The sequence below is a fragment of the Mixophyes fleayi genome, chromosome 2, assembly GCF_038048845.1.
Source record: "Mixophyes fleayi isolate aMixFle1 chromosome 2, aMixFle1.hap1, whole genome shotgun sequence".
Taxonomy (NCBI): domain Eukaryota; kingdom Metazoa; phylum Chordata; class Amphibia; order Anura; family Limnodynastidae; genus Mixophyes; species Mixophyes fleayi.
In genome coordinates, this window is record NC_134403.1 from 316,978,146 (window position 1) to 316,991,849 (window position 13,704).

Consider the following 13,704-nt stretch of genomic DNA (forward strand, 5'->3'; position numbering starts at 1 on the left):
AAATCCAGGGATCCCTGTCTTGGCAAAAAAAGAAGAAAAACAGCTTAAGCAACGCAATACTAGCTGCTAAAATCGCCCGTCGAAAATGAGTCAGTACAGTCATATATATAACATGGGGAATTCCCACGGCTTGAGTTCAGGGCTTAAGTACATGAACACTCCCTTACCTTGCTAGGCTCACCCACTATCTTCCCTGTTCCGCCTCCCTAAGTGTGAAGAGGTGGAAGCAGGAGATACATCTCAGTCTGAGAGCAGTTTGGGACAAATCTTTGGCTGCCGCGCACGCGCATGTGAATCCTTAGCTATGGCGCAATACTCTTTGCGCTTACCAGTCTGACTTTACATGAGGCCCACTGTACTTTGTGGAGAGAATAAGAAGGAAATAGCAAACATTCCTTTGTTTTTAAAAAAATCTTTAAGGACATTTTTTACATATTTAAAATGTATTGGGTCTTATTTTTTTTTTTAATTGAAAATGTTTTTATTGTGTTTATGAAATAGAACAAAGCATACCAACAATGTATAAAAGATATAGTCATAAATTTGAAAAACTTATACAGTCCACATTGCTGACATATAAAGAAAAGAAAAGATAACACCAAACAGAGAAATAAAACATAACCATAACCCAGAAGTAGATGGGACTAGGTAGGAGGGGGAGGGGGAGGGGGGGGGCAGGGAAGGGAGGGCGTACAAGGAATTGGGTCTTTAATATTACATTTCTTAATTATGTACAATCTTTGTTTCCTGCACTTCTCTTGTCTACCTCATATGTACTTGTTATAATTTTATGTTTAACTTATAGTTGTTTGATTTTTATGTTTCTGTTTAATTCTTACTTACAGAATTTACACTTGTATATTTGCTACTTATAATTGTACTTGTATAATTTTTAGTTGTAATCTGTACTTGCTTGATTTGTTATTATGTTTATTTAGTATTTGTGTGATTTGTATGCTGTCTGGTGCCTTACAAATAAACGATGATGATAATGTTTTGCTACCATCTGAAGTAGAGTTTATGCAACATTAACTAAATTAAGCATAAATTCTTGCTTGCTACTTAATGGAGTGGACGTTGTATGGGGGATGAATTGAAACCAGGAATAATTGATAACTATAGAACTACATTCAACATTCATTGACAAATTGTTAAACAACACGCCTGGGATTCCAGGAAACCACAGCAGCAGTATGATTTCTAGTAATCTCTCCAATCTCTGCAAACAAACGTGGTGAAATCTCAAACAAACAGGGTGATAAACCCAGAGGTCAGAGACTAGCAAACCCCACAGAAGACTGGAGAGTCCAGAGAGACCAGCAATGAGAGTGCTGCTGCTCCCAGCTCTCCTGCTGTTGGGGGCAATCAATTCTGCCCAAGCTGCTGAAGGTAGGTGAACTATGGGGCTAATCACACAAGGACTAATGTGCCTATGATACACGAGATGTGTTCCAACACAAAAAGTAGGGATCCTTGAGCTATATGAAGAATGAGCCCACTGTACATGCAAGTATTCTAGTGAATGGAGGATGGACCAGGTCCATTCACACAGTATGCATGATTGTCTTGTGTCCACATCATCGTATTTTACTTATATGGTGCTACAGAATCCACAGCACCTCACAATCAACAAAAAATAAACAAAGCAACATGCAGATAAATAAGTAATAAAATCATAAAAGATCAATAGGAGTGATATTTCAGCTGTTCAAAATAGACTGCAAAAAATTATCCTGATAATATTTTTGTAAGGTGACATTGCTGAACATGAATCCATATGCATATGAATCTCCAGTTGCAGACTCGCATAAATTCCAACTTAATCTACATTACCACTACCAAAACACATGAATAAATAGGTGACCACAAGGGTATTCAAACTATCTACATGCCAGATAATTGTAGAAGCCACAGTTAATGTTTTTATAAACATCTATGTAATAGATAAAATAAAGGGAATGAGATATTTGGGTATAAATGTTTTTTTACGCTTTTGTGAATGAAACTCTATATATAAATTATCTTGTAGATTACTGTTTATGTTGCAGTGATATTCACAATACAATGATAGTAAATAATTACTGTGTTAACTGTGTAGCTGTGTCATATGAAACCCTGCCAATACGTTTTTTTTTTTTCGTTTAGTCTTGTAAACATGGATGTTGAAATCAGGTCAGAGGTGTAACCAGAAATTTGTGGGCTCCATAGCAAAATTCTGTTAGGTCTTCCATGTACCTCCCAAGGTTGTAAAAGCACATACACGTGGTGCTTTGTCAGGAGAACCTCCCCATAGCATAGACCCCATAGCAGCTGCTCCCCCTGATACTATGTTAGTTATGTTTTTGAATCAAGCATTCAACAGCCTTTAACAAATCCTAGCAAACACTCTCTGATACTGGCCAAACATAATGTAAGCAAATGGACATATATGCATATAATTTCTGACAAGTCGGGTTAATTTTGTTGTTGCCTTCAGAGTTCACATTCATTTATGCTCAGTAAAGTATAACTTTTTTTCCCTCCCTTATTAATATTTTCCCTTCACTACTTCTCTCCTACCTAGTCTGCTTCCATGAACTATTTTGATTCCTGGGCCCACTGCACTCACAGATCTACATAAATAGAAATAGTTTTCACACCCACAAATCATGGCTGCTGTCGACATCTCACCTAACCCTGTGTCCAAGGCAATCTCTATTCTCTGCTCACGCTCCTCGTTTCACCCCAAAAGTTTCCATTCGTCTTGTACTTCCAATCCAGCCAACCTTATCTACATATCTCCACTACCCTTTCTTCCCTTCTCCTGTGCACTTTGGAACGCCAGATCTGTATTTACCAATCTTGAATCCGATCATGTTCTAGTAATTTCCAAACCCCTCAACCTCCTTGCCATTACAGAAATCTGGCTCTCCTACTCTAATACTACATCCCCTGCAGCTCTCTCCTACAGTGTACTCTCCCTCAGCCTTACCGCCAGACCAGGAAATATGGTGGGGTGGCATTCTTCTTTCTCCGAGCTGCACCTTCCAAGTGATACCCTCTGGATGTTCCCTCTTTTTCTCATCCTTTAAAGGCCACACTATCCATCTATTGTCTTCTTTCCATCATCCATCTATTTTTCTCCTCTCCAGCTTTGTGCTGCTGTTATTTATGCCCCCAGGTCCAGATTCCCCATTCCTTGATAACTTTGCCGCCTGGCTCACTTATTTCCTATCCTTTGCCCTGACTGTTCTCATGCTAGGTGATTTCAACAATCACTTTGATACCCCACTGTGTCACTCACCAGACCGTGAGTGCCTCTGCTCTTGTGCGTGGTTCTCTCTCCTTCCTGCCGGCGCCCGTCCTGAGCCGCGGCCGTCCGCCATCTTGTTAGGACTGCGCATGTGCAGGATCCCTGAACTCTTATGACCTTGCTTTTAACTTAATTGGTGGATCAATCACCTCTCCCTATTTAAGGCACCTGTGGCCTTTGTATCGTTGCCTGATCTTGATTCTCACTCCCTGTGAGTCTCTGAAGGTGTTCCCTGTGTCCTGCTCGTGTCTTCTGTTTCCTGCTGGATTACCTGCTCTGCTCATCGGCGGTTCCCATACCCGCTACAGACTCCTAGCTCTCCTGCTTGTGTCTTCTGTTTCCTGCTGGATTACCTGCTCTGCTCATCGGCGGTTCCCATACCCGCTACAGCCTCCCAGCTCTCCTGCTGTGTCTGCACCAGGACAAGCCTCTCTACTCAGCGGCGGTATGCATACTTGTTATTGACTATTAACTGTTATCCTGCATATCTGCCTTGGACAAGTTTCTCTACTCAGCAGCGGTATACATACCCGCTATAGACTATTAGCTGTTATCCTGCATATCTGCTTTGGACAAGCCTCTCTACTCAGCAGCGGTATACATACCCGCTATAGACTATTAGCTGTTATCCTGCATATCTGCTTTGGACAAGCCTCTCTACTCAGCAGCGGTATACATACCCGCTATAGTCTATTAGCTGTTACCATGCATATCTGTTTGGACAAGCTTCTCTGCTCTCCAGCTGTATACATACAGCCATAGACTATTACTATTACTCTACTTATCCGCACCTGGACAAGTCCTCACCTCCTCGCAGTGGTACAACTTGCTATCCGCAGACCACTGACTCTCCCGTTACCTTCCTTCACCTATTCACGTCCGCCCGGCTCTTCTTGGTTGTTACCTGCCTTTGCACTATATTTGCAAGTCGCTGACTTTCCTACCATTATAGCTGCGAGTCGCTGACTCCCATCTACTCCATTGACATTCTCTCTCCACCTGCTGTTGTATAACATTCCTACTATTCACCCTACTGCCCAGAGGATCGCTGTGTAAACCCCGCCCCTCTGGTAAGCATTATCATCTGGTGAATCCTGGGTAGAACTCCTAGTGCCCGTGATACACTGTTTTTGCTGCTACTAAACTTCTTTCATTTTCTTCCTCCTTTGGTCTCTCCGGATCGATCTCATCTCCCACCCACTGTGATGAAAACTCCCTTGACCTCGTCTTCTCCCACTATGGCTACATGTCTAGTTTCCCACCTTACCTCATGCCCACCCCCCTGCACGCAAATACACAAGCACACAGCAACACCTAATTACACCTGACTCAATCTACTTCCCATTTTCACTAAAGCAATTACTTTCTCTTCCGTGATCAGGCTGCCTCTTTCTACAACAAAATACTTCAGCCCCAGACAATGAATCTCTATCCACCACTTAACATCTCCAAAAAACCAAACCCAAACCATGGCACATCAAACAGACTCGCTACCTGCAAAAGTGCTCCCGCACTACTGAGGTTATCTTGTTTCTATCCCACTTTCCTCCAGCCCATGGTTTTGTCATCTACTTCAATGACAAAATCGCCAGCATTGAAAGCTTTTCGCATACCAAATTCCATACATTCCACCGACCTTCTCCTACACTCCCCAATCCACCCCAGTTCATTCTCACCAGTAACCAAAGATGAATTCTCTGCACTCATCTCATCATTTCACCTTACAGCCTGTCCCCTCAACCCTATTCTTTCCCAACATCTCCGCTCCCTCTCCTATATTACATGCCCACCTCTAGCTTAACTCTTCAATCTGTCTTTCACCACTGACACATTTCCATTCTCATTTAAACATGTGCTCATATCACCAATTCTAAAGGAACCATCTCTCTCTCTCAACTACAGCCCTATTTCTCTCCTTCAATTTGCCTGCAATCTACTTGAAAGACTTGTGTACTTGTACTCTCTCACTCCATTCTCCACTCTCTTAAATCATTCTTCCTCCCCCAACATTTCATTGAAATGCTTTCACAAATGTGATCAATAATCTAATTGCAACAAGTCTAAGGGTCATTTCTCCATACTCCTTATCTACCTCTCTGCTGCTTTTGACACTGTTGATCACCCTCTTCTCCTTCAAACCCTGCATTCCACTGGCCTTTGTCACACAGTTTTTTCCTGATTCACTTCCTACTTATCAAACTGCTACTTTAGTGTCTCTACCTCTGGTACATCCTCCCCTCCACTACCACTATCTGTTGTGGTCCCACAAGGCTCTGTTCTTGATCCTGTACTTTTCTATTGACAAACTAGTTAGCTTGTTCAGCCTCCAGTACCACCTCTGACAACACCCAAATCTACTTCTCCTCTCCTGACCTGTTCTTTATTGTACTATCCCTTGTAACCACCTGTCTCTCTGCTATCTTCACATGGATGTCCCAATGTTGCCTAAAGCTCAACATGTCCAAGTGTGGTCTAACTGGCTCCGAGTGTCCTCCAGAATCAATTCAAATAACCACCTGAATATACAAAGCCCTCAACAACACCACCCCTTCAAATCTCAAAATACTCTCCTTCTTAGATCTACCTCTTACCTGTGCCTCACCTCGTCTCTGGTAACCACCTCTCACTCCCACATACAAGACTTCTCCTGTGCTGCTCCTCACTTGTCAAATTTCCTGCCACGCCCAATCAGATATTCCCACAGTCTTCATATCTTTAGACGCTCTCTGCAAACATGTCTTTATTAGAGCTCACCCTACTCCTGGGCCCTCTTCCAGTTAGAAAGTTAGCTCTCTCATAAGCCGAACCCTCCCTACCCTTTGTTTTTATGTCTCCATTTATTTTGTCCTGTTTTCCCTACTGTGTGACACCATGGACCACTGTAGCGCCTTGCAAATCTATGATGATTATAATAATAATAATTAATAATAATTATATTGGAACGCCTGTCATATATTTGTGTAAAGTACATAGGCTATAACACACTGTAGCGCAGGTTTGAGGTTAAAGTCCCTACAGTATGCATCAATGTATGTTGATCTTCCAGGGCCATGTGTACAAAGTCTGATAGGTAAAATTATGTTTTATTTTCTCAGGATGGCCTCTGAGTCAACAGAGATGTAGAAACTGTAAATAATCATGTGGTTAAACCAAACAAGGGGATGCATGATGATCACACAGGTTAAATGAACAACAGACATAAAACATAACTTCCTGCGGTTATCTCTGAAAACTGAGGAGTCCAAATATTTTAAAAAAATATATGCATGAGTATAATATACAAAAGGGACATTGTTTACATTCAACAACAAATGATAGCTCGTGTCTTATAAAATATTTTAGCACAATCATTTTTCTTAGCTGTAGCTGTATAGGTTATTTAAGAGGATACCAGTGGAGAGATTATTTAGGCCCACTATAGTGCAAGCATCCTGTCATATTAGTGTCTGTTGTGCCTCCTAATAAAGGAGAGAGCAATAGTCAACAGCAAATATAGATGGTCATAAAGGGGACAGAGCAAGAAACAAGTCTTATTATTTAGTAGCACGCTCCAGTCACATGTGACCTATTGTACATCAGCATTGTCACCAGTGTAGCCTAGGACTACTGGCCTCACATGCTCTGGTATCGTTGACAATGTCTGCAAATTGTTCCAATGTTGCTCTAGTATCGCCGGCAATGTCTGCAAATTGTTGCAGACAATATTACAGAATGTGTGAACCTAAAATGAGCTTGAATCCCAACTATGGGATTTAAGTTGGGTGATCCCATTGTGTGCACAGGTCATCACTGAACATGTCCAATGAATGTGTTTAGCAGAAGAACACTTCAGTAATCTTCCTGTCACACCCCCTAGTGTTCCAGCCACTTGCATGTGGCCAGATGGGAATGATTGACTTGATGCGCTATGTAGTTCATAGCAGCAGCAGAACAGCACTTGAGTGATTTCAAATCAGCTAATGCAGAAGGAGTATTGTAATGGCATATGCATGTAGCTTCCATACTCAGCAATGGACCCAATGGCTGGAGGCCATATGAAGATCAATAAAAGTGGTTAGTGAATCGAATATCTACACTATATACAAAGGACCATCCTGAGTCAAAATAATTAAGTAGGTTAGGAACTGTGGTCCAGGCTGTAGGCAGAGTTAACAAATGTTCTGTAAGAATTGGGATTGATGCCCAAGGACTGGCACACACCAGATCCTGGAGATTCAAAGTGGCTGTGATAGAGGTTAATGTACTGGAGTTGCCTGTACTCATGTCAGAATGAATGCAGAAGTTTCAGTGCATAGTAACATCGAGGGAATGGTTAGTAACCACAGAGAGAGAAAGAGACAAAGGTTTGGTACACCAGAAAGCCAGAGATATATCAGCAGGAACTGCAAGGTTTGATGTCCAAAGTGTAGTGCAGTGATGGCAAACTACGGCCCGCGGGCCAGATCCGGCCCACTTAGCAGTTTTTTCCGGCCCGCCAATATTTTAAAAAATTTCATTAAAATATGCATAAAATTATTAGGGCCGACCCTGTGTGTCAGAACCTTCATTTTTATGCCTTCCCAGCTATTTCCTCCATTATACTTCATCCTCCTTCCTAAAAGGACACTTCGTATGTCAATCACTCAAACACCTGCCCGCCCCCCAATGGCTGAAAGTCATGTGAGAAGAGATGGGCAGGGCCATTGACTAAGGCGGATTTCGATTGGCTGCTGTATTGTCAGTTAGTGGCTCACCAGAAAGACGGATCTGCAACAACCTGCTGAAATAAGTGCAGTGTAACACTGCTATATAACACCCTCCCGTCCCATTCAAAAAATTAGTATTATATATTTCGATATTTGAGTTTTTTAATAAATTATATTGGCCCGCCTAAAGTTTTCCTTTTTTATTTGGCCCGCTCCTAAAAAAAAATTGCCCATCACTGGTGTAGTGTATATAAGAGCTAAGAAGTAACAATAATTGTGGGCAGGGACAAGCCAAAGATTTGGTACACTAATATGTGGTCAGTAGAGCATTAGGAATGCTAAACTGGTGCAAGTCACTCAATAATCAGGCAAGGGGCTGATTCACTTGTCAGATGAATAGACAAGGCTCCAAGCCAATAAAATTCTTTCTGTTTAAGCACATATGTATGCACGCTGAGACATGGTATAGTCCAAGCAGCACCGCCACAATCCCCCCTCCCCCCACTTCTCAATAGCACCCCGATAACCCCCAGTGTGTTAACCGGAATGCCAGAAAATCATGTGAGGAATACCTACAAGCAAGGCATCTGTAGACGTTTGTCCTATTGGCACAGCCATTCTGATTACAGGTAACAGGGATCTGTGATACTATTACTGTAGTTTGTAACAGTGAATTTAAGAAGTAGTACGATTTAAAACAATTACAAATGATATATGTCAGTATGTACCTTGGTGCTATGCAGAGCAGCTGTGAACGGAAGATACCTTCCAACATTCCCACCAGTGGGACAAACATGTCCCCAGGCAGGACAGTGAGATAGAATCCTAAAATCGGGACTGTCCCACTGAAATTGCAGTTATTCTCAGTAATCACATATGAAACTGCTCCAAATAATTCTTACATCACATCAACCTCAGATGTGTAAGATCTGACCATCTTACACATCTATGAATATCAATCATTCCCTCAGAATGTACAATATTCCTTCATACTGAGACTTGTGTGTCTGGACTCCATTACTCCATGTGTAAATCCATGGTGGGGTGGGGTGATGGAAGACAGTGTGGGAAAGATGTTTTGTTTTGAAATGTCCATTTGAAAGAGAGTGATATAGACACAATCTCATGTGCCTTTACTGTGCCTGTGGGCTGAGCCCCTGAACATAAAATAGTGACCTTCATTGATATGTAAATTGTGAAGATGTGTTGTGTCCAGACAAGTTTGCTGAGAGTCTGGCCTTAGACAAAATGGTGGATTCCTCAACAGACTCCTCATTGATGTTTCATATGTTTTTGTTACAGAGTCCTGCGTAGGGCGATGTTTTGATGGGTTCACTGCTAGCAATAAATGTCAGTGTGACACCTTATGTACTTTCTATAAGAGCTGTTGTAGCGACTACCAGTCAGTCTGCAAAGGTAAGAATAATAGTTTTGTTTACTGATGACTCCTTTCTACAATGTGCTGTAGTATAGAGTTCCAGAATATCAGTGATGAAATAAATATATCTGTTTATTATAATGAATTTAAAGCATACTTACCTATTCATACGTTACTGTCCATGGGCGGGACATGATGATGCAATTTGCATCTTCAAGTAGGCGTGGCAAAGTGTATGAATCCACAAATCGCATCATCAAGCCTTTGATAACAAAGGTGGTTGGCTTGTTTCTTTAACAAAAACTCATTCGGGCTACCTGTAAAAGACACATGAGGGTATATTTACTAAACTGCAGGTTTGAAAAAGTAGAGATGTTGCCTATAGCAACCAATCAGATTCTAACTCTCATTTTGTAGAATGCACTAAATAAATGGCAGCTAGAATCTGATTGGTCGCTATAGGCAACATCTCCACTTTTTCAAACCTGCAGTTTAGTAAATATACCCCCATGTGTCTTTTACAGGTAGCCCGAATGTGTTTTTGTTAAAGAAACAAGCCAGCCACCTTTGTTATCAGAGGCTCGATGATGCGATTTAAAGCATTATAGGAATTAAAGGAGAACATTCAGCAATAATGACTGTCAGCTTCAGTTTTATGCTAAAAAGGTACAAAAATTTGCTGTTATAAAAAAAATAAGGTTCTAATCTTTTTTCCTCACCATAGCAATAGTTATAGTTGACAATACTTGACAATAGTTTTTGCCTGCTTAGGCCTTCACAAATATGGACATATCCCTATGCCGGATTTAGGGCTCTTCTCCCTATGATAAATAGACCCCGTAGTCTCCAAACTGAACAGTAATCCTTTCGCTAGGCAGTCAGGAGTGTAGTATGTATGGTCAGCATTATATGGTACAGATCATAATCTTGACAGATCTTTTTCAGAACCTTAGAAATGTGCTGCTTAACAATATCTACAATATCATCCATAGCAGGAGAAGGCTTGTGCATCTTCAAGATATACACACACACAGCTCCTGTGGCTGCACTACCACCTTAAACTTTTAGGTTGTTGTACATATATTTTTGTTTACATACTGGTTGCTGTGATTTTCAAACCATCACTTGGTGTATATGTATCATGTATAATTACTATACTATGTAGTTTGGCATTTATATCTTTGTTGCATACTATGCAGTAAGGCACTATGTATTTGAAAAAATTCCACAGTGGAACCTCACCCATTAAAATTATGAGTGAGCCCCATCCTTATTATGGCCTCGCTGCATAATATGCAACACAAAGACTGATTAGGTCGGCCAATTTAATTGTTTTCCAACAACCTGCTCCAACATCTTTTGGTGTTCATGGCTTAAATCTGCCCAGATCTCATGGTATCTGATCAGCAATTATTCATATTGTAGGTATTGAAGTATTTACCCTATTATTGGACTCCATTGTTAACCAGGGATAGTCCAAAAATAGGGCAGCATCCAGTGGAGTAGTATCTCTGCCAGGTACTTAGAACATAATTTTATTTAGAAGATTACTATTCATCATCATCATCAGCAGCTATTTATATAGCGCCACTAATTCCACAGTGCTATACAGAGAACTCACTCACATCAGTCCCTGCCCCATCTAAGTTGGGGCAGGGAATGAGTTCCCTAGCATATACACACACAGACTAAAGTCAATTTTGATGGCAGCCAATTAACCTACAAGTATGTTTTTGGAGTGTGGGGGGAAACCGGAGAACCTGAATGAAACCCACGCAAACGTGAGGAGAACATACAAACTCCACACAGATAAGGCCATGGTAGGGAATCAAACTCATGACCCCAGTGCTGTGAGGCAGAAGCGCTAACCCCTAAGCCACCGTGCTCCCACTAACTATTGATAAGCTAATAATGAACCGTAAGTGATTAAAACCTCTTTTGTTTCAGTAACACGTGGAGATGTCTTTGACATTCCTGAAGATGAGTTCGACTATGACTCATTTAACAGTACCACAGGTGGTGACCTGTTGGAAACCACGAAAGTGACTGAGTCACCTGTACTGGTGACTACAGAGGAGCCAAGAGAAGCGACCACGAGGGAGCAGCCAGTGACGGAAGATGATCCTGAGGAACTGTGTAGTGGAAAACCTTTCGATGCCTTCACTAACCTGAAAAATGGCTCCTTCTATGCTTTTCGAGGTACCGAGACACATGAATATGAAAAGCTTTTAAACCAAATTGAATAGATATTATGAATTGTCAGACCATAGTTTTATCTGTTTAACTATATCAGTAGCTTGACAGATATAGTGCAAAAATGTAATCTAAAACGTGTGCACTCTTTTATAAAGGTAAATACTTTTATCAGCTTAATGATGAGCGTGTACTGGATGGATACCCAAAAGTCATTAAGGATGTGTGGGGTATAGAGGGTCCCATAGATGCTGCTTTCACCCGTATGAACTGTCAGGGGAAGACATATCTTTTTAAGGTGAGTAAGTGCGGATATATTGAATAACTACCATAATATGTTTCTGGGATGGCCATGATAAAGTGTTTTTTTATACACATTTTGTTTGTTTTAAATTTACAAAACATGGTAGATACCTTTATTTGCTACTAAACGTTAGCACCCATAACTTACAACATGTGTGGTCATTGTTTTAATAGAAATTTTGCAGGTCTGAAAGAAAATTTGAAAAGGATGGTAGGTCTAGCCAGCATGGTTCCACATATTTCTCCAATATGGAATAGAAGAGACTGAGCATGTCTCAAATTAAAACAAATTGCTTCAAGACAGAAATAAAAGAGCTCTCCCATGTGTTGTAAACTTCAAGCATATCCTCCTTTCTACTTTCAGCTTTTGTACAAGATCAGGGTTTATACTTAAAAGTCGTCATACACATGCTGATCCTTCCAGCCTGAGAGTTGCCAAGAGGATCATCGTTCAATTTGGCCATGCACATGAAGAGATCCACCTGTTCTGTGCTTGGGGCAGATTAATTCATGGACACATTAGGGCAGTGTTGGCTAACCTGTGACAACCCAGGTGTTGTGAAACTACAAGTCCCAGCATGCTTTGCCAATATATAGCAGCTTATTGCTGGAAGGGTATGCTGGGACTTGTAGTTTCACAACACCTGGAGTGTCACAAGTTAGCCAACACTGTATTAGGGCATGTTAGTGCCAATAGTGAACTTCTTTCAACTACATTTTCTGCAATGTCCAATAATGATAAATGTAACAGCTGTAATATCGTAGCGTTTGATGCCAGTTTCATCATACTTACAATTTAAAAAAAAAAATGCTGAACTGAAAATTTGCTTGATTCCTCTTTACAAAACAAATAACAGAACAATTAAAGCATTATAACCCATTTTAACAAGGAATAAAGGGAAGGGGCAGTTTCTTTGGGTTCACTGGGGTTGGGGCCCAACATTAGATTTCTTAGTAATGGATAGTAGAGGGCCTAAAAAGGCTTCTAGTCTCAACCTCCTGGTGTCCTTGTAAGACAAAAGACTCAAAGAGGGGAGCCTCCTATTTCTAAGAGGAGGCCCAGTCTTCTGGGTGCAGCTGTCCAGTTAGGGGTTGGCTGTCATTCCTCCTCCTGCCCTCAGACTTGTTGACTGATGCTGACCAGCAATGATGCCAGCTGATATGGTAACTAGGGCAACCATTCTGAATAGAGCAAACAGTCGGAGTCCCAGTTAAGGCCTCTCATCGATGTTCTAGTATGGGCAGGGGTGATGTTTAAAAAGAAAAAAAAAAAGTGAATGCAAAGTGGAAGATTGCTTCATTACAGGTGTAACCCTGCCTAAAACCATTTACCTTATGTCAAACATGAAGAAAGGTGGAGTTTGACCATGGTGACCACACTGATCCCAGCTGGAGTGGGAGTTATAGCCTCTCCTCTCACATATGTAGATCTCCATTTAGAATTTTACGCTTATTGCATGCATTCATAATCATAATCATCATCATTAGCACCACTAATTCCGCAGCTCTGTACAGAGAACTCACTTACATCAGTCCCTGCCCCATTGGAGCTTACAATCTAAATTCTCTAACATACACACACAGACAGAGTGATTAAGGTCAATTTAATAGCAGCCAATCAACCTATTATTATGTTTCTGGAGTGTGGGAAGAAACCGGAGCACCCGAAGGAAACCCACACAAACACGGGGAAAACATACAAATTCCACACAGATAAGGCCATGGTCAGGAATTGAATACATGACACCAGTACTGTGAGGCAGAAGTGCTAACCACTAGGCAACCGTGCTGCCCACATTCTAAGTACAATAAAAATGAGGTTAGCATAAATGTCTCCAATTTTAAGATTTGTA

At 41.2% G+C, this 13,704-nt stretch overlaps 1 protein-coding gene across 1 annotated transcript in view; it reads left to right on the forward strand.

Annotated features, from left to right (window-relative positions):
* The first annotated feature begins 1,276 nt into the window (after positions 1-1,276).
* Positions 1,277-13,704, forward strand: part of VTN (vitronectin) — a 31,343-nt gene continuing 18,915 nt past the window's right edge. The window contains exons 1-4 of the mRNA XM_075196674.1: positions 1,277-1,389; positions 9,280-9,393; positions 11,303-11,554; positions 11,707-11,846. Coding sequence (XP_075052775.1) covers positions 1,323-1,389; positions 9,280-9,393; positions 11,303-11,554; positions 11,707-11,846 — 573 coding nt within the window. The 5' untranslated portion in view covers positions 1,277-1,322. The remainder of the gene's footprint in view (positions 1,390-9,279; positions 9,394-11,302; positions 11,555-11,706; positions 11,847-13,704) is intronic.